At 40.9% G+C, this 27,228-nt stretch overlaps 1 protein-coding gene across 1 annotated transcript in view; it reads right to left on the bottom strand.

Moving 5' to 3' along the window:
• LOC145390093 (uncharacterized) overlaps positions 1-27,228 on the bottom strand; it is an 85,430-nt gene that overhangs the window by 41,580 nt on the left and 16,622 nt on the right. The window contains exon 3 of the mRNA XM_080265159.1: positions 24,277-24,393. Within this exon, the coding sequence (XP_080121285.1) occupies positions 24,277-24,393 (117 nt within the window). The remainder of the gene's footprint in view (positions 1-24,276; positions 24,394-27,228) is intronic.

The following is a 27,228-nucleotide window of genomic DNA, read 5'->3' as shown; positions in this document are numbered from 1 at the left end:
AGTAACAATAATGAATAAAGATATGATACAAAATAACGCTAACAAGTGATTGGTTGCATCATCATGGAAGCAGGCTACTAACTCGGGGTAGGACCAACGGGTATTTGCAATTTCCATCAACTCTGTTGTCAGATTGTTTCGCTCCGAATGTGCACTATACTTGTTGGATCAAGTGTACCCAACAAACACGGGAAATGGAGTTAGTCGTGTATATAAAAGCATGTATTACAGACTCATGGGGTCTGCTACTCGATGCTACTTAGGTTTCGTTCTGATATTGCTAGTACACTTTTTGTCATCATTAATTTCCTCCATTCCACGGTGTATGAGGGTCTGCTCTATTGAGTACTAGCATATCATTTGCTACCGGGACTGTTCTTTCTTCATAAGGTAAAGAACGTATCAATAGTTACTCAGTTCGGCAACGAAACCCTGCCACTACTGTACATACTTGTCATCGATTTTTCTCGGTGGAGTTTAGCGTTTCGAATGAAGTACAACAGTTATTTTCCTGTCTGCACATCATTTCTGAAGAACAGTTGTATATTAGCGTACTCATACTCTACGCTGGAGCCCATAAGTTCTCCGGTAACTTTGTTATGAATGAGCTAGCCAGTAGGCCAACTAGCGCTACAGGTATGGGTGACACGACTGCTTCGCCTGTTCGTAATTACAATAGGGAATTGCATGTTCAAATATATCACTGTGTTTGAATATGCTTATTTTGCTTAGAAAAAGTTCCATCTAATAACTGAAATAATATCCCAGTAATCTCGACCATGAAAGAAAGGTATATCACTGAAAAAAAAGAAAGAAAGAAAAAAAAAAAGGCCTTTTACATGGGTTATTTCTAGTGCTTGGATTGCCGACTGCCCCAGCTACATGGAAACACACACTGAAAATTTAGAATAAACACAATATACATTTCAGGTTTGGCATCATACTGACGGTGCATTTGCGTTTCACGGTTGGGGCCCATTCAAAGGAGGGGAGAAGTGTGCTAAAGAACCAGATGGCTTGATACTACCATACCTTTTTCAAAGTAGTCCGGAAAAAAATAAAAGTTAAATGCCAGTGCTATTAATGTGCGACTTAAATGACCCATGAACAATGTCTTCCCTGTTATATAAAAGAAATGAAACTTTCTGGGTTAAGAATTTGAGGCAAAGTACTGATGTTATTTTCGAGAAGTACAACAGTCTTCATAATCTGTTGTGAAGTGCTTTCATAAGGATGTCATACTGTACTGTATCTCGTTTACTTATATTTCCTGGTAACTGGGGTTACCATTTATAATTTCCACAGATTAATCTTCTTGGGACATCACCAGCTATAATAATCATTTAGGATATAATCGAATTACTGTCCGAGGAGTACAACCTTGCAGTGATGAGCAGGCTTGAACACTGCTTCGACCTAGTAGGGCCAGACTAGATACCGGTAAGTGCAGCCATATTAGAAGTGCCTACTGGCAGCTGTCAGACTAAATACACTTCCCCCAGCTGCTGTGGGGGTAGGGGGAGGGGGAGGCAAGACAACCCAAAAGGTGCCGGTAGCAAGCCCAGATAAGAAGGGAGGGTTGGTGCCAGGAAAAGCATTCAGCCGTAAAACCGGCAAAACCCAAAATGGCATATCAAACCAGGATTGCCTCGGAGGCGCAGGACCGAACTGTCTGGCAAAGATTGGCCTAACACATCGACCCCATATAAAAGTGTGAACAGATGGGAGATAAAAAAGAATGATACAATCAAACTTTTGCACTACGACTTTTTATTGCGACTACAATTAAGGCAACACACGTGTGACTATCCTGAAACAAAGGAAGGGAGCGCTTTGACAGAGAACCAGAGGGATGGACGATATCCATAAATTTTTAGAGCTGGGATGCAGCTGAGAACAACGAACATATCCAAATCCAAAACTAAAATGTGAGAACTATGAACTGAGAAATAGATCCGTTGGTTACATCATTTGAACTATTGTCCCTCTTACGGTCGCGTCTTCTCTAGAATTTTCTTACGCCAAACGATTTTCTTTACCAAAAAGTGAGCATAGGATCCTGAGTGTGTTGATATTGTTATTATTAACCCTCTTATAGTGGGGGGCAGCATGAGTATTCTACTACAATGTCTGACGATTTTATTAGCTGAGTAAGTTTTAGAAGCCTGAGTGTTAAATATTTTTGTACCTGTGTGAAATAATCACTAAAGAACGAATCCGGACATATACAAAACAAAAATTTGTTTTCTTAGGAAACCTTGAGCAATAATTCTGCTTAATTGCACACATGTATATTTTTCCATGTGTTTTAATATCTAGTAATATATCTGGCATGTCAGAGGCTGAGCCATTCATTTAATCAGGGACTGACTGTGTGGAAGTAAAAACGATATACAGATTCAGTCACATGAAAAAGTAAAATCTGCCTAAGCTTGGGGCTTGCCTCTTGTTGAGCACTATGTCATGGAACTTTAAAAACAGCAGAATTTGCTCTTGTCAACAGCGTGTTACTCGATTTTTTTGTTTTTTTGCTAATACCATAAACTGCACCGCGTTCGTCAACCTTAAATATATCAAAGCTTGGCATGATAAGCCTTTCCAACCGGTGATTTTCTTCTTAACAGAGCCGGGCGATTCTATTCGGTTTACAGAATATTTCTAGAGCTGCAAGGGTTAGATATGGCCTTTATTAATCCCTTCACTATTAGAGATCTTTCCTAAGTTAAAAAAATTTTCTGGTAGTAGTCCAATTAAAGAAATGACTTCACGATACAGGAGTTCAGAGTAAGCTGAGTCCGTCCGTTCCACGTTCATCTGCATCTCACTGGTGAACAACTTGGGTATTGCGCTCTTATCCCGAAAATGTGTCGAAATATACTTTATCGATATGATGTTCCCGATCTGTAATCCGCCACAAGATGCTGGATAGGGACGTCTTCACCAACATATTCATTCAACAACTTCCCTAAGCTCCCCCCCCCCCTCCAATGAGGATGGAGGAATCTGACAGAAGGGCAACTTCAGTGTGCAGTCCACTGGAGTCACTTCCAGATAAGCTTGGGATCACAAGAACCACGACAAACGAGAAAGCTGTTGTGGAGGCTTAGAGTCAAATTAGTTGGAGTTCTACTTGGCACTGTAGTTCACTGTTCTGATTCAGAAAGAATCAAAGATGTGAAAGATCGATAGATCTACCAGTCCCAGAAAAAGTATAGAAAAACTGGACCTTTTAGTCATTAATCAGTAGAATATCAAGTTTCTGCATGGCTAACTAAAACACTTCCTTTTTATTTTATGTGTCCGACTCTGGGCATAGGCTTCACAGCCTGCTCCCAAGGCTTAATAGTCCTCCTACATACCATACACATCTAGGTGTCACTTTTTTTTCAGTAATTTTAATCTGGATTACTCGGAAATTCCAAAAGGCATTCAGGAATATAGCGTACAAGAATATCAGTTTACAATAGATCAATCTTCAAGTTCCTACCGACAGCGAAAAACTAAGGAAAATTTTGTAAGGTGCGAATAACTGGCCAGGAAGACTGAAATAAATGTTCACATCGCAGAAAACGGTCGATCTTACATAGGCTACCCAGTCTTGAAACCCTCTCTCTACACACACACACACACACACGCACATTTTATATATATATATATATATATATATATATATATATATATATATATGTATATATATATATTTACCGAGAGGTCTATACTGAAAATGTAAATGCGGGGAATGTCTTATTCAGAACTGGCGGTATAATAACCCTAGATAAAAATAATTTCACAAGCTTTCCTACACGTCATTAGTATTTTATCAGTTTAGAGGAGACCTCTGGTATTGAAAGGTACACAAGCAATCCCCTGTAACGTCTTCATCATCCTTTATCTTCAACTTTCCAGTCATTCAGGGGGTTGAACAGTTTACGCAGCTTAAGAGATCCACTTTTAGTGCAGGGCTTGGTGTATTCACTATAATGACGGACTAGTTTAGCTTAGAATATTCTTGCCTAGCGACGCAGCCAGGTTTCGTCAAATGGGGAATGGGGAAGAAGTTAAGGTGCGACCAGATCCAATTCTGAGGAGAAGAGGGCACTGCTGTACTGTGCACACATTTTAAAAATAATCCAAAATTTCAAATGGGCGGCCAAATGAGTGGCCAAAGCCTAACAGGGGGGGAGCCCCTCTCCATCTGATGCTAAAAAGATTGAAATATATAATACGTTATGAGACTAAACGGATCTTGTAAAATTTTTGTAGCTTGTTTCGAAATGTGTATTCAGATCCATCTTGCAGATGTCTGTGAAACAGGATATGGAATTAAAAGGAATCTAACATTCTTACATTATAGGAGGTTAATTGACCGATTTCAGGTTTATACTCTGATTTCGTTCGAACCACCTTCCAACTCGCTAAAACCTTTACCCGGTCAAGCTGAGCTGGGAAATCCTCACAAACTCTGAAGAAAAGAGTGAGCAGAGAATACCAATTAATTAATTACAACGCCTAAGGTCCATCCATTCATAGGGTATAAAAGTTTTAAGATTTGGGAAGCCTGTGTAACATCGACCGTTTTCTGCAATGTGAAAATTTATTTCATTCTTTTCCAGGCCAATTATTAGCTCCTTACAAAACTTTCCTTAGTTTATCGCTGTCGGTGAGAATCTGAAGACTGATCTAATGAAAACTGATATTCTTGTATATTGCTGAATGCCTTTTGGGATTTTCGAGTAATCCAGATCAAGATTTCTGCAAAAAAGGCTTGAAATGGAATCTGTTATTTGTTTGGTGTAGCCAGAATGAATTACTATATTTTCTGAGTTATGAAGGCCACATATGTCGTAGCCCATAACATATTTTGTATTCTCAATACGACCATTATGGAAGATTCTCTGTTCTTACCTAGATTGACTTAGAGCTCTCTAGCAGACGTCCCAGTGCAAACACATCATATATGACTTATTCATATGATAAACGAAATATATTGTACTGAGTCAAGAACGGCGTTTCAGACATTATTGCCTATATTTACCTTCCAGGTACAGTTCCAGACTGCCTTTTTCATTATTATATGAAGATGATAATGACCTGGAACACATTAATCCTGAAAGTTCAAAATGTGAGTGGCATCACTGTTGTTGCTAGACATCTCGCACAAAACTGATCTAAACTGTTCAGCAATGGAGACTGAACGAAAGTATTCAATTCCAACGCAGTTGTACTGTATAGGAAATATTTCGGTGTCACTTTCATTCAATTGTCAAACAATATGAGTCCTCTTAAAGAAGAGAGATACCAAGAAACGTATGTATATTGAATAAATTGTTGAACTGCTGCAGATACGTTTCCATATAGGTTGGCTGATGAAGACCATTAGGGTGTGATGGATTCTTTAAATCGATTATTTAGACCTGCAAAAGATGTGTGAGTGGGGTCGTTTCAGATTCGTGTAGTTTGTATATCTAGTAGTATCGTATGCGGGGATGATTATTATTTTTTCTTTACTGAATCCTTCAACATCGTTGGATGGAAATGAATCACACTTGGTATTTAAAAATGGTTGTTCTTTGTGCTATCCTGTTATCCACATACTAGTTCTCTCCTGGTGCCTTATGGACGTTTCAAACGCGTGTTCACTGAACGTTTAAGAAAATCTTTTACACGGCCAAAGTATTCTGGTTGGCTAAGTATGAAAATAAAATTCTGGTACCAAGTATAAAAATAAAAAAACTGTTTAGGGTCGAAATCGGCAGATGTTGACCTGCATTTACACTGTCCTTTTTAAGGACAAGACCGCCAGAGCTTTATTGAAAGTCATTGGGTTTATTAAAAAGGAAATTCGCAGGTGAATATCAGAAATCTATGCGGTGCTGAATTTTTCTTGCTGTAAACTAGAGGCCCCGTAAAGTGGGGAATCTCACCAGCCGAGAGCCGATACGTATCTAGCGCGGCTCGGAATAAGAACTTGACCTACTTTCACCAATTTCGAAAGCGTTGGAGATTTTCATCCCTACTACACACCTGTAAAATTTTGTGATGATATCCCGAGCGATTGCGAAGTTATCATGGTAACAAACACACAGACCTTGACCTACTTTCACCGATTTCGAACTTGTATGAGATTTTTATCCCTACTACAGACTTTTTAAAAATTTGGTTATGATATTTTGAGCGGTTGCGAAGTTATCGTGGTAACAGACACACAAACCCTGACCTAATTTCACCAATTTTGAAGTCGCGATTGATTTTTTCCCCTTCTACACGCCTGTAAAATTTTGTGCTGATATCTTGAACGGTTGCAAAGTTATCATACTAACAGGCACACAGACAAACACACAAACTGAAAACAATAATAGCTTCGCTATGGCGGCTGGTTATAAAAGGGATAAACCGAGTGGGTAAGGGTGAGGACAGATAAAAATGAATCAAAGAATTTGGGATGCACTAATTTCCAGGCAGTTAGCTATAGAGGTTTACATTACTTTTTTTTTGATAATATATTTTTATGTATTCGACTCGGTACATAAACTTTATTGTTTGTTCCACCGAGGCCGAGCAGTCCGACTACTTGCCACACACTTTCACATCTTGGGTGTGTAATACCAGCAGTTGCTAGTAAATACTAGCAGGAGCACCCGGCGTTATCGGAGTAAAACCCTATGATCGTGTGTACCGGTATTGCCTGGGACCCTGGGTGGCCACTCCTCTTGAGAGAAAAGTCCCCTAGGGACAGTTTCTCCATGAGCCTTTTCCTACCACGGACCTATTTTATCATTACCCACCCACTCATCCACCAACCCTGCCCAGCTACCCCACCCGACCTACCCGTCTCATCAATTCACCCACCCATCCGACCTGTTGTAGCTAATAACACGGTTGCAGTAAAAAAAAAAAAAAATACGGTATTTAGACATGCTTCCTCTATGCTGCCTTGATTATTTCTAATTAGTTCTAATCTTGGCCATTAGCAGCGCCACTTTGGCAGCTGTAATGTACACATCAACAGTTATAAAAAATAACAAATGTCAAAGCTGTACAGAGAGTTCTGTGTGCATCCCTCTCAATTACCGGAGAGGATAAGCAGACACAAAATCAGACAAACTTTCTTACACAACCCCACACACACACACACACACACACACACACACATCTATATATATATATAGATATATATATATATATATATATATATATATATATATATATATATATATATATATATATTCGGGTGGTCCTTTAAAATCGAAAAACGGAAAAGCTAAGCTCCCACCTTCTAAGGAAAGGCAAATGAAGATAGAAATGTCGTGCACAAATTTTGAGGTATATCAATTAATATTTAGGCCATGCACAAAGCACTTAAAAGTTTGTTAATATTTGTAATTTTGGGTCATTATGGCATATGACAACTAAAAAGTGCATTGTTGGCTACTGGTTCCCAATATAGTGGGTACTGAACAACCTGCGATACAGGCAAAACACTCCGTGAGGGATTAAAGAGGTCCGTCCGTGATCTGGTCGGAACCACATCTTTGGAATGGCGCCAAGGTACCAGTCGGTACCTGAAACAACAAAATGGAGGAATTAGCGCATAAATACACCCTGGGCTCTTGCTTCCAGGTCCTCCTCCACATGGAGTATTAGCCACTCAAGGCGGGGGTTTCATGGTTGGAAGCCAATCTTTGTCAGCCGGCTGAAAACAGGCTAGCATTCCCTTACAACTCTGGGAACCGCTTTTGGTGATCTGCGACCACTTGCAGGACAAACTGCTATTGTTTGTCGTCTTTCATGAGGATGCCATCATACTTTTGAACCAGCACAACGCCTAGTTCTGCGTGGTCTTTGGTGACGACGAGACTTTGGATGACATCTGTGATGTTCTCGTAGTCCTTACACGTCGACCAAGCCTCTGGAACTACGTCGAGAAACGAGTGCTCCATATTCAACTTCCTGGAGAAGGATATGGTGATGACTGAAGTGAAGCCCTCAATGTTGCACCCAGCAACAGCGCTCCAAAGCAATGTTGCACGCTTCAGTGAAAAGTCATCTGCTTTGGCGTCAGGATTCTTCCTGACTGCCTTGATGATTAGTCGCTTTTGCACAGCCACCTCATGATCGAAGAGCGCAAGCACTATCATCTCTGGCAACAATGCACTGCGCTTAGTTGTCATATGCAATAATGATCCAAAATTACAAATATTAACAATCTTTATGTACTTTGTGCATAGCCTAAATATTAACTGATATCCCCCTAAACTTGTACACGACCTTTCTGTCTCCAGTTGCACTTTATCAGAAGGTGCGAGCTTAACTTTTCCGTTTTTCGATTTTTAAAAAACACACTAAAATATATATATATATATATATATATATATATATATATATATATATATATATATATATATATATATATATATATATATATATATACTGTAGAGAGAGAGAGAGAGAGAGAGAGAGAGAGAGAGAGAGAAAGCGATGCAAAGGATGTCTCATTCTGGGCTAGTGTGACTGGATTAACGGGGTAATTTTATTACATGGTGATGTAAATTGTGAAAAATTAGTAAAAGTCCATTTTAACGAAATTCAAGCATCAAGCTGTTCCTCGTCTCAACCTGCAGGCAAACTCGTGCTCTTCCAAACAACAAATCACTTTATAACTGCCTGATCACCTGTTATTTTCACAAATGCCATTGGTATTTTCATCAGACACATGAAAATGCTCTTTATGAAACGATTAGACAATAATATGGACGACAGAATCCTTACGTGAATTTAATGACCTTTCGCTCGGGGTGGGAGTCTGTGGTAGGATTAGAGAATGCCTACTTGCTAATTTAATGGCTCTCAACTCCTCGACCGCCATTAGAAGCAACTTCACCCAAGAATATTTGCTCACCCATTTCGGTACTCTTCTGATCTCACTTCCTACGTTAACCTTAATCTTCTGGCGGCATCGTGAGAGCTCCAAGTTTCCGGTAAAATCTGAGATCCAAACTTTATTGTGCCAGAATAGTTCTGCCTATTGATTTCATGTCGAATAAATTACCTTTCGTACTTAATGGAGATTTTCGTCTTCTTTGCAGCTTTCCGTGCAGTTCAGTGGTAGAATGAGAGAATACTAAGGCCCTACATCCCTCCCGTGACACTTCGTGACTAGCATTATGTATTTATATCAGTCTCTTGTTACAACTTAGCAGTTTAATACTTGGCAGTTTTAGGCCAAGTAATAATGGACAAAATAGACTTTAGGTTTACTATGATTGTACAACAAATAACTGCGATTCCTAATTAACATAAGGCTTGAATTTCTGGGCAGCAATACAGAAAATATGTAACTAAACCGGAGATTTAAAGGTAAACATGGAAGCTAAAGTTGTAAAGGTACATCTGCTTAATGTTAAATATTTACATGAGTCTCGAGAACAATGACTTTGCACAAAACTTCTTCCTCTCCCAGCTGAATGGGGAAGATGCGTAACTGTAGGACAGACATGTAATACTCTGACTCATCATGCAACGCAGTTTGATAATAACACTGGCAGGATAGAGTTATAAATGAATCATGGTCAAAAAATGAACGAATGGAAGAGTCGGAATTCAGATCAGGAGAGAGTCAAGCTAGAGAAGAGGAGGAAATTAAGACACCTTGCCAAGGCAGAAAACCTTAAGCCCTTCACCACAATGACGTACTAAATTTAGTAAATACCTGCTACCTCCTTTAGATTCTATGCAGTTTCGAAAGGACCTTCAGGAGTGAATAGGTTAATGAATATTATATTTAACCCTACCCGTTCGAAAAACGTCTTTTATGCTACAGAAATTTGTCTGAGGATAGCCTGAGGAAAGGGAAGAAAAACCTTATGTAAAATGATAATTTACTTGGGCAACGATGAATGATCCGACGAGTCTTGACAACCCTCTTTGATGTCGTCTAATTTTCATAGGATACTTCAGTGTGTAAGACTGAATATGTAACCTCTTACCATAAAGTTTATTTTACATGGCAATAAGCGCCAAATTCATCATCATCATCATCATTCCCACCTAAATTTAAAATTAGCATAATAAAACCCTTCACTTGACTTAACAATGAGTAAGTACTTGATTGGTTGAGTACGGAGACAAGCGCGCGCGCGCGCGCGCACGCGCGCACGCACGCACGCACGCACGCACGCGCACACACACACACACACACACACACACACACACACACACACACACACACACACACACACACGATGAAGCAAGGGAAGAGAAACAGCGAAGGCTTTGTCAATATAAATCATAAATCACAATGTTACATGCTGTTCTCCCCTTCTGCCATTAGGAGAAGGGCGGAGAGAGAGAAAGGAAGATAAGATAAAACGAAAAATATAAAGGAAAGAGACGGAAAGGGGTGAAACAGAAAGGAATTTATATGAAAGAGACGGAAAAGGGTGTAACAGAAAGGAATTTATTGAAACAGAACGGTGCAGGAGACAATTCTAGGTGGTGTAAGGGAATAAAATAAACTGAAAAATAGCCTGAAATAAGTGTGAAATTATGGGATGGAAATGGCACAGGTGGAATTAACAACTGAAAAATTATAGAATAAGGAAAAAGAGAAAGTAATAGATGGAAAGGAAAGTGTCGAGGACGGAATTTTAGGCCGAGAGATAAGATCAAGCAGAGAGAAATATCTAAGAACAATAAGCGGTGCCAAGGTACAGCCAATATATACGTACCAGGCAGTCATTTTGGTTCTGACATATAAACGCAGCAGGATATCTAGTCAAAGATGTCACGTATCAAATTTGGAGTAAATCGGGTGAAAATTGACGATTTCCCATTTGAAATTTTAGGCCCGACCCACCAGACATTGTCCCCCATACCGCTAACTGGGGGGTGACCCCCCCTGATGTAATGAGGCATGTTAAAGGATGCAGATTTGAAAGATGCACCTTTAAGTTTTGGTTTCATGTCGATATGGCGAATTTGAAAGCAGTTATGGCGAAAAAACGATTTTTTACTTTTTTTTTTTTTTTTTTTTTTTTAAATACATTTTCTGGGCCTACAGTCTGGGCCTTGGCCCAGTTTAGCCCCAAATTTAATCAGGTTATCCGGTCATCGCACATCATCCCTGTAATTTTAGTCAAAATCGCACCAACAGTTTTCGTGTAAAGTTGTTAACAGACAGACAGACAGAGAGACAAACAGACAGACAGACAGACAAATAGACAAACAAACAAACAGACAAACCGAGTGAAAACAATATCCGATCCCGAGCCCCTCCGGGACGGGGACGAGTAAATATAAGAAAGTAGTGGTAGAGGAGAAGTTACAAAATTTAATATTGTTTTTTACCCTCTGGTCGCGTTGAATTTCTTGGAGCTAAGTAAAATCGTATGGTGTTTGTTGCAATGAAACAAAAAATTCTTATTCCGATCTCAGCGTTATTGGAGATAAATATTAACAAGTCTGCCAAAACGAAATTCTCGGTCCACTCACTTGATGTAGTGCTGCAATCGGGTGATTGCCCTTTCCTCTCTTCCTTCCTTCTTTCTTTCCTTCCGTCCTCGTCTTTCTTTCTTTCCTTCATTCTTTCCTCTTCCTTGCCTACGGTTGACTCTGCACCCCCTCTTCTCTCTTTTTTTTTTCCCTTCATTCTTTCCTATTCTTCTGCCTACGGATGTCTCTACACTGAGTGACAAGCCAAATGGGTTTCTGTACACCAGGAAACCATTTACTACACTGGGTGGTAACCATATAACCAAATTATGGCGCCTGGTGGTTTATTGTGGTGGGTAATTAAGGCGCTCCAATCGGACTGAGCCTGTGCAGGTTCCCATATCCCAGTGGTGGTTGGGGTTTATTGCTCACGTAATGCCACTCAGGGATGAGTAAGGCTGGTCACTCTCATCTTCAATGTCAGGACAAATTTGCCTGGCCCCCGGCTCCTACGCTCCTCATGAGGCAACACAGGATTAAATGATGATGATGATGATGATGATGATGATGATGATGATGATGATGATAAAATCGCTTGATACATGTCTTAATGTATGGAAAAGTATTTATATCACTTAAAGGGTCCAGGCGGACAGTAAAATAATAGCTTAGCCGTCTAAGTACTTAGTTGTAGCAAAATTAAGAAGTACAGAAATAAGTATAAAATAAGCGCAGCTATTCAAAAGGCAGGTAATACAGTAGTAGTGACTGTATTAGCTTAAGGAAGATGTCTCATTCTGAAGGGATTAACCCTTTCAATCCGAGGACGTATTTTATATTTAACGCTTGCTATCTCAATACGAATTTATTTGTTTAGGGTGTTTTTTTCTACCTAGGGTGGTTATATATACATTAGTTGTCAAAGACCCTTTCACTACAGGTTGATCCACTAAGGCGAATAAAATCGTTGGGCGGGAGCAAGATTAAGGCAACAGAATACGTTACCTCACTAATGACGTTCAACAAGACGGCCCAATAAATAATCGCTCGTGCATTTTTACTTCAATTTGGGCAAGATCTAACTTACAGAAGGAGAAAAAAGCATATGGTTCAATTTACAGTCAATCACAAAATTTTATACATAAGAATCCAGAAAACGTCTTAAGACCAATGACCAAGTAAGGTCCACTGTAATGAAGCTTGCTGTTGTACTATGGAAGATGCAGGAAGCATCTAAGGACACGTATATCAAGGAAAACCTCTTGTTTTAGACCTCACTCTTGTACTGAAGATGTTAAAGTCACGCAATAAAAAAAAATATGTCATGAATCCTTATACTCAAGATACAGAAAAAAAAACAAAAAAAAACAATGCAATGTGAAGGGTGGATGCAGGAAGGACCTTTCGCACTCAACGGGTTGGATTTAAATGGCTAAAACAAAATTACCTTACAGTATTTTTTCATTCAGGATCTGGAAAAAAAACATTTTAGGAATGGTGAGCAACCTGCAAGACAAACCTCTTGTATTGCGGCTCACTCTCGTAACGACGTTAAAGCCATACAATTAGCTTGGAGAAAAACTTGCCAGGCTGAAGGGGCCATAGTCACAAACCTTCTATAGATAAAGTACAGTATCTCAGGCAGTTTTGTGCTAACGAGGCGGCAAATAACGAACCAAATAGACAAAAAGTGTTCTGGGACAAGGGGTATGGTACTCGAAGTGGCAGTGAACAGCAAAATGCGATTGGGGTGCTCTCTCTCTCTCTCTCTCTCTCTCTCTCTCTCGTTGGTGCTACCCTAAAGTGCAGCGCTTAACATGCCGGGGCTTTTAGTGTGTGTACGGCGGTGATGGGGGAAGAGGGGGACTATCTGAGTGGAGAGGAGGACCGTGCTATCGGGAGAGGGAAGAGGCCTATGATGGTGGGAGAGTGAGGAGAGGGGTCTGTACTTTTAGTTGAGAGGGTTGAGGGGGCAGTACCAGGAGAGAGGGGAGAAGGACTGGGCTGGGGGAAGGGGAGGGGGTTACGAGGACTTTGATGGGGTGAGAAGTGGGACAGGGCAACATGTCCAGCATTATGTTGCACAGTACCTGACTGCAGACTTTGTAATGGAAGATATACCATCCTTCGCTGAGTCAGTCTCCGCAACTAGTCAGACAAAAGTGTTTATGTGTGAAGGTGGGTGTCCCAGAGACACGCAGTTACATGGCATCGTGAACTGGCCATAGCCTACTCTCCTTCAAGATGACACTTTTGTCATAACATTTTTGGACGAATACTCTCCAGCCATTACCAGACTGGGCTTAATTTCCTTCATGAACATGGGAATCATCAATAGCTCAGTCTTTTCTTTACGGCATCAGTATCTTGTTTGATTTTTCTTTCATGCACTGACCACCTCCAGCTTGGTATTTTCCTAGGTAGTCTCATTTGTACTTCATTTTTGCCATAAATTCACTAAGGCTTTGTATTCAGATTAACCCCATACAAAGTACTTCATGAGAGAGATATCCCGACAGTCAAAGTGTTCTTGACAGAACACTCGTATATTTTCCACAACTATTACATTTTTCTTTGAGATAATTACCATCACTATCAGTACCATACTTTTCCACACTAATTACACTACTTTTTTTTTTTTACTCTCGCCTGCAGATACGTGGATGGAACTGCCTTACTTTCTCACGCATTCATCATTACATTTTCTCCTTTCCTGTGGACTAAAAGTAAATCACCACCAGAACTGCTCGTTTTTTCTGGATAATGCATTTTTTTTCACAACGCCTGGTTTATAAACTGACATCCTTCACTGCTGAAAATACAGATTGATAAAAAGGCTAGAACTACGCTAGTAGTGGAGGGACTACTGAAAGCTACATTAAAATCCTCAAGGTCTTATTAAAATCGTCAGATGTTTGCAAGGATAAAGAAAAACTGTGTTCTCGGGCTGAAGAGGTTAATGCAACAGTCAGCATCAACAGAATTGATCTGCATTCTCTAATATCCCACTTTCTACTCATCAGTGACTTTTAGAGTTCCGAGGACAGTATGATTAAAACTGAGAGCGTTATACTGTAGCATGAACGATTCCCCTAATTATCACGATAATTTCTGAAGCACGTGACGATGAAACAAAATTTATGACCTTTTCTGTGTCGTTGATAACTATAACTTGTAAAGTGGGATGCAGGTTTCTCGTATCTAACAACTACAGGTGTTTCATAATAACCCTCAGAAATTAGGCGCTTCGTCACGTCTTCGGGCTATCGGTTTCAAGAAGATGCCCTTTAGTAATAGAATCGTAATCCGTGAAGCCCTTTTCATCTGTGCCTTTGCGTAAATTACATTGGTTCTTTGATAATAAACCTTTTTTTTTTTTTTTTTATCAATAAGGTGTAATATTCTCTTTCTTAGATAATAACAGCGCACACCACCCTGTCCTGACATCACGGAACCAGGTGAAGCCTGTTACGTTCCTGTCTTGCGCTGTTTGGTAATGCATCTATAACTTGGAACATGAGTTCATACTCTCTCTCCCTTATATTTTTTGCACCATTTTAAAATGCTTTTTGCTCACACACACACACACACACACACACACACACACACACACACACACACACTGTGCCTTAAAAAAAGCAAAATAAACTGCTCTTTCGGTAGATATTGGGCCTTAATGCGGATACGGGATATACTCCTCGGCGCTTTCTACGAGCACGTGGGATTACAATTTGGACTTAGTAAGGCCTCTGGGAATGAAACACGATTCTCATTAGTATATATATATATATATATATATATATATACAAAGCCACTCCAACACTACAATTACACTTACATGCACTTCTCACCCTACTGTACATACAATCTCTACCAGACAGCCTAAGCCACTTGGTACAGATAAATTGGCTGTACCGTCCCGACTTCGGTCGGGATAGGCCGGTCCTGCAGTGGATACGCAAACGGCTGATGATGATGATGATGATGATGATGATGATGATGATGATGATATATATATATATATATATATAAATATATATATATATATATATATATATATATATATATATATATATATATATATATATATATATATATATATATATATATATATATATGGAGCCTCTGTGGTACAGTGGTGAAGTGTGTGTTTTCGTACACTGGAGAGCGAGAGTTTGCGCCCCGCCAGAGTAAAAAAAACTTTGGGAGCGTTCTCCTGGCCACATACTCCTTGGCGGACATCAGGGGTGCTGTGGTTGAACCAGTGTTGCTTACTATAAAAGTATGCTTGCACCCAGTCGGCTTGCGCGGGCTGATTACACTTGGTTCACAGACTACACACACATCCAAAGCTACTCCAACACAACAATTACACTTACAAATACTTCACATCCTACATACAGTCTCTACCAGACAGCCTAAGCCACTTGGTGGAGATAAATTGGCTGTATCGTCCCCACTTCGACCGGGATAGGCCGGTCCTGCAGTGGATACTCAAACGGATGATATATATATATATATATATATATATACAGTATATATATATATATATATATATATATATATATATATATATATATATATATATATATATATATATATATATATATATATATATAATGCATTTTAAGGAACTTCGTAAAACCAAATATGAAAGTGCTTACAGTGTGTTACAGTACTTGATTATCTAAATAATAACGTCATACTGTGTGTGTGTGTGTGTGTGTGTGTGTGTGTGTGTGTGTGTGTGTGTGTGTGTGTGTGTGTGTGTGTGTGTGTAAGTCACGGGAACGGTGATAGATATCGACCTAATTTTTTCTGCATCTGGTCGGAGTAAGTCCAGGCTGTGTCAGAAAAAAACGAGGGCTCGTGCGCGAAGCCACCTCGAGAAACTGTCGGAAATCGCGACACGCTTAAATGTGTGTCTGTGCGTTTATCTGTTTCATCCACGAGAACTGTAATAGATATCGATCTAATTCTTTTTGCAGTTGATCGGGATAAGTCCAGAGAGTATTTGAAAAATGAAAAAAAAAAAAAAAATGGTGATCGCGCACGACGCGACGGCGCACAATTGTTGAAAATCGCGACAAACAAAAATGTGCGAAAATATTTTTTCGACTTTTTAGTCACATCTGGTCATTGTGAGCTCAGTAACGGTATGAAAACAAAGATAATGGTATCTTCAAACATTTTGTGATGGAAAGGCTATTAGTTAGTCCCACAAATTTTTGTGGCCAAATCCTAGTTTGTTTTTAATTTTGGAAAAGGCAAAATACAAGGATAAATAATTCATAGCAAAAGCAGCGTCAGTTTGGGCAATGTTAAATTCATAGCAGATAATATATATATGCTTGGCAGACTAGTCAATTTTGAACAGTTAAAAGGGCAGAGAGGTTGAATGAGCTGGACAAAAGGTACACTTGCATACCACATGATCTTTTTTTTAATCCATAAATTTGCTTCAGTATCATTGGACACTTGCATACAGGCATAATCATATCATGGTTAGATAAACTATTATTTTATTTGGGGGAGGCGGTGGCTGAATCGGTAGAGAGGCGGCTTGCAGTCCTAATGGACCCAGGATCGAATCCCGGCTGGGGCAGGGAACAGTTTAAGGATTTGAATATCGTAAAATGCAGACTTCCCTTGTTTACCGGATGACCCGCCGACATGTTGTAAAAATACCCCCGCTAATACCAGTACACCAGTCCTGTATGAGACAGCCCTAGCATGTATTCAATATGGACGGTGGGTGTTAGCGCCGAAGTGATGACATGTGGAGGTGTAGGAGGACTACTGGGCCTTGCGATAGGCCACTGCCCCCAAGAAATAGGCCCTGAACCTTTGCCCAGAGTCGGACAAGTAAAGAAAAAAAAAAAGCTAGTGCTAGAAGAATTATTCAGCTAAATGTGATAATAGGAACCTGAGTGTGTTGATACTGTTATAGCTAACCCTCTGGTAATATGTAGCCCAGTACTACTTCTTTCATGGTCATATTGTTGGTGACTAAACCGATAACCTCACTGGTCTAGGCCAGTGAGAAGCGTAATTAGTCAACCTGCAATATGAAAAACAAGATCTCTCAAGGGTGGATGAGCTACTTAAACAAATTGTCTCTAGCAGGATGGGTGGAACTCGTTAACCTTGATTGGCAGTCTGCCTAGGAGAAAGAAAACTCTGAATCAAACCTGGATATCCCTAGTCAGGGATCCCACGTCCCTGTCCATAGGTTAGTGGCGGGTCCTCCCTTAACTTGGGAGGTTGAGTTGGAATTTGAATCCTCTCCCTGTAAAAACTTACATTTCGTGCGACTTAAGAAGAGGAAGAGCGATCAGGGTCAGCATATGTTGTCTGACACTGACTCAGTTTTGCCAGGGAGGACCCCCTCAGATACCACCCCTGACAGGGCTTTTTAGGCCTTGTCATTCTGGAACCAATCCTGATGATTGCTGGGTAAAGTCTACAGGACCCAAGCAGCTGAACATTGGTGGGGACCCCCTTGTCCCAATCTTGTATTTAACTCATGTTGTGGTGGCACAGAAGACACACGAATCCATAGAACCGTGGGCAGGTTTAACCTCTGGAAGTCACTCCAAGTGGGGGCTTAGAACATGCTAAGCCTTCTGAAGGATGATGAACTGTATTTGTTTTGTCACGAGAGTTAGGATGATTGGGATGTGGAATTGTTACACTTTCTCAAGTACAGTACATGGTGAGAACACTTGCAATGATTACACATACTACTTACTGCTGTGGAAGTGACGATGGTGCCCAGCTTAGAGGTGTTGCTGTGGCAATTGCTGCTCACTTTATTTCTTGTGTTGACAGGGTTATTCCAGCTGATGAGTGTACAATGCTGTTGAAGTTGAAGCACTCCTTGGGCCTCATCTCTCTAAATACAGTGTACGCTTCATCTACGATGACTTATCTTGAAGAGAAGGAGCTGTTCTATGCCAAACTTGACTCAGTTATTGAACAGTTCCCCTCGTGAGATATACTCTTGGCTGTTACTGACACTGACTGGGAAAGCTTTGGGGAATGTGTAGGTCTTCATGGCTCAGTAACCAAGAATTCCAGTTGTTCTTAACTTCAAGATGTTGCAAAGTCTAGTAAGTTGAAAATAGCTGGATTCTGGTTCCAGCAGCCACAGCTTCACCAAAGTACTTAGTAATCCAATACTGCAAGAGTTGTTAGTAACTGCTGGAGGATCCTTCAAAACTGCTGAGTTTTCAGAAGTGCAGAGCTTTTTGCTACTGATCACAGACCACACTCTCGTTGTTACTACACTAACACTATAAACCAAACCAAGAGAAGCTCAAGATGCTACCAAAAACTGTTCCACCTTGAGAAACTCATGGATGAGGATTTGTGGATGAATATGTAGTGGCACTCTCAAACTGGTTTGAGGTGCTCAGTATTCTTGAGGACCCTGTTGAAGAATGGGATACCTTTAAGCGTGCTACCCTGGCAGTAGCTGAGGAGTGTGTTGGAAAACACCCAAGATCAAAGATGGATTTTGTCTCGTCAAGGACGCTGGAAATGAGGATAGTCTCCTTGTCAGACTGGCTGGGGATCGGGAGCAGCACAAACTTCTTTCTTGACTTGCTTAGCAAGCCATGAAGCTCCACCCCAGACCTTCCTCTCATATTAACTCTGGACAGCAGATGGAGAGCTCATGTCAAGAGCAAGTGAGTACAGGGCTCATTGGGCTGAGAACTTTGAGCAGCTGCATATGACTGAACCTCCCAGTGGAGAGCTTGTATCAGCTGGTTACAACTGCTGACCACTTTCCCACGAAGTGACGATGCCACACCTTCTCTAGCGGAAATCAAGAAGGAAGTGGATAGATTGAAAAGTGGCAAAGCAGATGGTGTATGTGAAACTGATCAGTGCTGGGGATGAAGCCATGATCTGGGAATTATATGCAGTCTCAGAAGCCATCTGGCAGACTGATGTTCCTTCTGATTGGGCAACAGGTCTCGTCATCCCTATCTGGAATGGAAGGAGACCAGTATGACTGTAGTAACTACCAAGGTATTACAGTTCTCAGAATGCCAGACAAGGTTCTTGCTAACAATCTCCTGATGCGTATACGGGACCATTTGCTAAAGTTTCAGAGGCCTGAGCAATCCAAATTCACACCCAATCCAAATTCACACCCAGGAAATCTACAGTTGACTGTACCCTAGCTCCTCGAGTTCTCGTAAAATGCCGCCCTCAATATCGACAAGGTCTGCCTGCAGTCTATATGGATCCCAAGAAGGTGTCTGACTTAATAAATCAGGAGGTACTATGGGAATTCCTGCGACTTTGTGGGATCTCCACAGAGATAATTAGACTGATTGCTGTCCTGTATTCAAACACTGAGAGTGCTGTCAAGTGTGGAGGGGAAACATCCAAATTCATTCCAGTATATAAAGGTGTAAAAAAAAGGATGTGTCTTTGCTCACACTCTTTCAACACATGTTTCGACTAGGTATCTGGCGAGGTTGTGAGTCGAAGTCACTGTGGAGTATCAACTGGCAATTTAAGGGTTCCTGACCTTGACTTTGCTTATGATGTTGTTACCCTAGCGGAATCACTACAAATACTTCCGAATGCCCTTGAAGAATTTCACGAAAATGTGAAACCACTGGGATTAAAGGTCTCCCGGGCCAAGACCAGGGTTAAAGCATTCGTGGCTTGTTGGATGGAGCAGTTCAGTATGTCCAAACATGTGGTGAGAACATGGAAATCTTGAAAAGATTCACTTATCTTGATGCGTGGTCCATTATAATGATGAGTCAGAGGATGAAATTTCTTGTCACATCAGCCTTGCCTAAAGAATTATGAATTACATTCAGTCTGGGTATTTGGCACTGTCATTATTTGTTTGGGTCATAATTTCGCATCTTCAGGAGACCGGCGTTCCCTGGTGCTCCCTGTCTTACTGTATGGTTGTGAGACATGGACATTAAAACAATGGCTTGAGGCAGCGAACTGACTCCTCTGGTACTTAATACTTTCGCAGGATCATGGGATGTCGCTGGTACAATTGGCTGCCTAACGAGTGACTACGCTGTGATACTGAATCAAGGCCAATTACCCACATAGTACATCAGCGCCAATTCTAGTTATATGGGCACGTGGCCCATTGTCCTATGGTTGATCCTATTCACTGGGTGATCTTTGAGAGAAATAACCCAGGATTGAAGAGAGCATGCGGAAGGCCACAGAACTCATAGCTGGAGCAGGTCTATCATTCCTGTTGATGAGTGAGAGGGGAGGAAGAATCGCTGCCTGGAAGGTTGCGCAAAGGGACCCCGTAGGTGGCTCAAATGGTGAGGGAGACTTTGCATTCCATGGCATTTGCCCCTACATGATGATGATGATGATTATCCCCCTCATACTCGATGGAAACCGCAGTATTGTATTCAAGCATAAGTCAAACGATTCTAATCGGCTGAAACTGAATCATACAAATCCAAATGTTAAGTTACATAACTCACATATTCAACCTGTATATAAATTTAACATAATTAAGTTTAGTCAGGCACTCGTGATTAAATTATCCACATTTACTGATATACTAATTTCTGCAACTATTTAATACAAAAGAGAACTAAGTGAGTCCGTAGGTTGTTTGTGCAACTGTAAGTGAGATTGTGCATATACCTCAGAGTAATACGTAATCCACTGAGCTTTACTTCTTCAATCTGATGACCTGACGATCTTATTTAGCTGCGGTGAGATCTCTCACAGATGTGGAGTTTGATGGGAGATTCGAACCCCTTCCTTGCGAGATATTTTTCCACAATTAAATTGAATCGTTTAGAGACAGTAAAGATATAAGACAAAGGACGGTCTTTGGCTGAAGGGGCTAAAGCCACATTGTGGTCTTTTTTATCAACAAAATGAAATCATTATAACAGTACAGGGTAATGCGATAGATACTGTACTCTACCTTGGCCTAAAATGGCCATCTCTCCATCCTGAATGCTGAGTTTTAGTAACAGACTAACACTAGAATATGATGGTACGAGGAAGTGCCACAGGAAGCATGTAGAACGTTAGTGTTGTCTTTTTCTGACATAGAACTGTGAGCAATAAGCTGCAAAAGGACGGAAATCAGGGACAAGTAAAGATGAAACAACTACAACAAAGATGCAATACTAGGCCCATATTCTAGTTTGGTCTTCTTCGCAAACTATGAGGTGTCACTGCTCTTTACGAAAAGTCCAATTCCAATTCCGATTTTGCAACTGCTAATCAAGAAACTATTGGCTTGTTAATTCTGCAGTGCGGATGTTTACTCAAATTCTGCTGGAGTTCGTTTGCTCTCTCACGCCCGTGTTGGCAAACGCACCAGGTTGGAGTGGCAGAATATATATTGAAGTCTCTCTGCAGTGGATGGTGGGGATATTGGCCGCTGTATCAATATCGGCTACATGTGGATTAATGGTGCCAAAAGAATTCGGTTAGGGAGCGAAGTGGAGACGCTGGCACTTAATACTGTCGTGTGTTGTCGCCATAAATATTTTGACACATATGGGTCTGTTCATATGTATATTCTACATCAGAAACGTACACCTAGGTTCACAGAAAATGTGAGCGTAAGTGTACTGTATATTACAACATTCTTACGTCTGATGTTATAAAGAGTGATTCCATGGTAGCTTTAGTTATGTTGCCCACGGAAATATTCCATTAATGAACAAAAACACTGATGAGAATTTTAAGCTAGATGACAATGGGGTTATCTTCCATTGTACAAAGTTTCCAGTCCAGCAACTCATATAATATATTATCAGGATCATAATTTAGTTTTTATCAGTTGGATGACCAGCTTAGTAAGTCTGGGTCAGACCTGTATCGCGTTTCGTTTAGGATTAAGCTTCAAGCGCCAGTTAACTGAAATTTAAATCAGGTGATATACTAAAATGTGTCTTAATTGCCTCACAAGAACGTCGACTAAACTTAATATCTGTAGCGTTAGCCACTGAAAAATTACGGAATGAACAACTAACAAACTTCTTCAACTCCTGCATTCGTATTACAAACCCCATACTTATATCACCCTTCACCATTCATCAGTCCCACCATCCATTTCAATCTCTCTTTCGTCCTTTCCACCCTATTTCCTTTCATCTAAAACCTCCTGCCTCCTCCTCAGGCACCTTTCCCCTCGTCAGCTCTCCCTTTCTCTCCCTTAGTCTCTCTTCCCACCCTGTGCAACCCATTTCCCTTCTCCTCATTCCCTTCCACCCTTCTCAGTCCCCCTCCCATCTTCCTAAGCTTCAGTTCTCATTCCCAGTTCATCAGCTTCTACACTTTCTATTGAAACCTAACAGTGACAAAATTTCATCAAGTCATTCTCTCACACCCAGTCGTTCTCTCCGTACTTGCATACTTCCTCCCGGTCCAATTTTCCTCCCGGCATTCAACCCTACGCGTCACGTCCATTATTCAGACATTTCCTGTTCTTGAGATTTGTCCGGCCTTCCTCTCCCTTCCCCTCCGCAAAGACTTGTGTATCCTTTGAGCTCTTGGCAGTCAATCCTCCCTTCATCCCCCCTTTTCTCTTTTCCTGTCTTCTGCGTCCCCTCTTCAGCAATGATTTTTTCTCCTCTTTCCCTCCCTCTTCTTGCCCCCCACCCCCACCCCATTGCCTACCCATCTCCACTACTACCACTCGTTTATTTTCTTTTTATACTTCCCGTCCTTATTCTTCGTCTTTGCACCCTCCTATCCTCACATCCTCCTTCTGTCATCCTCTCCTAAACTTTTTTGTTCTCATCTCTTCCTGTCTGCGTTTCCTACTATCTTCATGCTCTTGCCCTTGTCATCATCATCTGCCCTCACCCTTTCCCCTCCTCTGTTCTCCTCCTTCTCTGTTCTTGCATTCTCCTATCTTCTTCTCCTGCTACCACTCTTTCCCCAGCGCTACACTCTTTTCGTTTTGAATCACTTCCTCTTTCCCTCCTCTTCCCTCCTCCCTACCCCATGCTCTCTTCCCCTTCTCTGTTTTCTCCCCTTTTTAGTCTCTCCTCCTCCTCTTCCTGCCGTCACCCTCTCCCAACACTGCCCTTTGTTTTTTTCCAGTGCTTGTTTTTTCCTTTCCCCGTTCTCCCGCCCCCGTTATTTTCTGCCCTCACCCTCTCCCCTCTTCTGCCTTACCCCCTCCCTTGTTCTCGTCCTCTCCTAGCCTCCACTTTTTGTTCTCAGTATCTTCAGTTCACACTCTGTCATTCCTAGTCCTCGATGCCTCCTTTCCTCGCTAATTTCTGTCTTCATTCTCTCCTAAACACAAGGCTTTTTGTTTTCCAGGCCGGCTTCGCTCTCTTCAGTCCTTGTCCCAGCCTCTTCCCTGGCCACGCTTATCCTCGTCCTTTACTGCCCTCGTCCCATTCCATCTTCACCTACTGCTACCTTGCCTTATCCTTTCTCCGTACTTTATTGTCCTCGCTTCTTGTATCATAGCCTCCCTCTGTCCTGGCCCCAACGTATCCTGGTCTTCTTCTGTTCTCACTCCCACCCTCATCCTCACCTCACCTCGACCCCTCACATCCTTGTCTCGTTCTGTCCTCGCCTGAACCTATCCTCACCCTCCATTGTCCTTGTCTCCTATCCTCACCCTCCTCTCATATCCTCGCCTTCTCCCATCCTCACCCTCCTTTCATATCCTCGCCATCTCCCATCCTCATCCCCTCATATCCTAGGCCCTTATCTCCTATAGCCCTCCTATCCTCCCCCTATGCTGTCCTCAAGCTCGCCTGTTCTCGCGCTCTGCTGTCCTCTTTCTATCATTTATTCATCCTTTCCTATTCACTATCGCTCCTGTCCTCACTCCTGCCTTTGACTGACCTTCTGCTTGTCCCTCATGGAGCCGCGTCCCAGCACCGCCATTTTGGTCAGAGTCTCCTCCTGCAGGCGTTTCATGGAGTTGCCCTTGGGTCCTAGCAGCTTGCCCACGAAGTTGAACTGTCAGTGGGAGAGAAGAGAAGGGGTTAGTCAGCTGGATGCAGTGATTTCGCCAAAGCAGCGATATGAATATCTAAAAAACAAAGACAATGGTAAGAGAAGCACAGATACATTTTAAGTAGTAAGGTAATGAAATTTGTGTTAGTCATTATGATCACTGATCACTGTCAAAATGTACATAAGCTATGCACTGCACACTGGAGCACTTTACGAATCAGACTGAAAATTACCCTCGAATAAACGTTTCGTTGCTCAGGGCGCTGTTAAATATTATCTTTTGGCTAACATCAGACAACTTTACTCGCTTGTCAAAGCATAGTCAGCACTCAAAGGGTACACAAAATTCTGTTGTATTTTATGCTTCGGGTGAGGTGCATGCGGCTGCTGTTATGAAGATTAATGCGCCATGTTCAGAGTGGGTCCAAAATATTTTAACATTTCGTCGTACTGGCTTCCTTAGGTAACAGTCTATGTGTCAGCTCCTATTCATACCCCAAAGTGACAATACCGACAATGGCAACAGCGTATGGACGAGCCAGACATAAAGCCTGGTTTCCTGAGAGTCAGAACATACAAGCCAAAAGTCTGGTTAATGTAAAGAAGTCTTTATTCTGATTTATACCACTGGGCATTGTAAATCTAATCGTTGCATGTACGCTTACAAGAATTATTTCCATACCTTATAAAACCGTTCACTCTCATCTTAAATGTCAGGATCAACTTGCCTAGCCCCAGGCTCCTACGCTCCTCATGGGGCAACGAAGGATTGGATGATGGATGGATGGATGGAATAAAACCGTTTCACTCTATTTCATTCCATGATCCACTTTTACCGTAAATTAATTGCCGACATTTAAAGTTCTCATATTATTCCAATGTACTTTAGTGTTTTTTCCATTTCAAAAAAGTTTCGACAATACAGACCGTATCGCCGTCTTCACAAGGGATATATTGTCAATATGGGTGTATTGAATATTCTCCGCTCTTTCATTTTTCTACCAGTGCCAATTGATGTACTAATCCTAAACACCTCAGTCCCGGTTGCATTCATATGAAGGTGTATGTGCACAGTACACACACACACACACACTTATATATACCGTGCATATATATATATATATATATATATATATATATATATATATATATATATATATATATATATATATATATTTGTATACATATATATATATATATATATATATATATATATATATATATATATATATATATATATATATTTGTATATATATATATATATATATATATATATATATATATATATATATATATATATATATATATATTACTGAATATAGTATTTTCCATCCCATAAATATTTTACATCCTTGCAATTTTCCATCCTCGAATATTTATTATTTCGCTATTTCTCTCATCCGGCTATAGGTCTTGTTGCCCCCTTGCTGTCATTTACGAGTAATGCCCTCCTACTTAGTAATGCCCTCCTACTTCCACGTCTGATGTGTCACTGAGAGCGTCTATGGTGACTTTCAGGCTGGGCTCATTGTACAGTATATCTTGCCATTCCATTACACATCATCTTATACTTAGCACATACTGCTTCTCTAGCAACTGTTATGGATACTCTTTTCACTTCTCTGACTTCCTTTCGCTGCCATGTAATAACTTTATTAGCGTAAAACCAACGAAGTTCTTGAAAAGGTACAACAAGGAAGAAAGGTTACTGGTTCCTTGAAAGCAGTGATAAGAAACAGGTAAGTGAGCATGGAAGTAAAAAAGTTAATACATGACTTTACTGTGATACCAACTCTAACGTATGGAAGTGAAGCTTGGACCTTGTTGGAGGGACAGAAGTCAAGAGTCAGATCAGTGGCAATGGGTTATTTGAGAGGAGCCTGTGAAGTCACATGAGAGACAGACTGACAAATGAGGATGTGAAGGAGCGTTGTGGTGTGGATGTGGATGTGATATGAAGCGTTAGGAGAAACACATGGAGGTGGTTTGGCCATGTGGAGAAGATGGAGTGTGAGAGACTGACGAGAAGAGTGAATGTGAGTGAGGTGGAGGGAGGGAGCGAGGGGGAGGCCAAGGATGAGATGGAGGGATGGAGTGGAGAGGTATATGAGAGAGGGGGGTGTGAGATGGGAGCACGGCAGTGAAATGGCGGGGGACAGGGCGACATGGAGGCGATTTGTTGCGGCCACCCCTTGCGGGATTAAGGTGTCTGGCAACAGATGGATGAATAGCTAGAACTAGTAAATAAGAGTTCCATCTGTCCATTTATTAACGACATTATACCATTGTTATCATTCTGAAAGGTCTGACACTCTTATCTTTCTTGCATTTCTATGATGCCCAGTATTATCGGGGGACTGAAATCGGAAGCAAAATCACTTGTACACTGACAGCATCTGAAGATTTTCGTCTCACCTCAGTCAAGACAATAACGCCTTTTTATACTGTACTCTTGAATTCTCCAAGCGATTTTTATGCCGCTTCTTGAGATTTATCGACCTGAAGTAATTACATATAGCTTCACTAATTAATTCTATGCGAAAGGTCTTCGTTAAGATGCATAAAGTCGTCTGGAGTTAGCAAGAATGAACTAAACTACGACGTTACTCGATACGAGATAACATAAATAATCAGTGACGTAATCCATTACAGGAGGTCTTATCCCATGTTGAATAAGGTCGTCTGGACATAACAAAAATAAACTAATCTAAAACGCCATCGTAGTGGAGGAAAAAATACCGTATATTCTGCAACTCCCTAATGATAGGTCCGTTTTATGTTTTTACTGTGACTTAAATTATCTGCAAGAGAATTAAAATTAAGAAAAATCACAATAGG

This window comes from Coenobita brevimanus, chromosome 14, assembly GCF_032717465.1.
Source record: "Coenobita brevimanus isolate Jiangsu-jjx chromosome 14, ASM3271746v2, whole genome shotgun sequence".
NCBI lineage: Eukaryota > Metazoa > Arthropoda > Malacostraca > Decapoda > Coenobitidae > Coenobita > Coenobita brevimanus.
The sequence above is the reverse complement of the archived record's forward strand: the minus strand, read 5'-3'. Positions and strand labels throughout refer to the sequence as shown.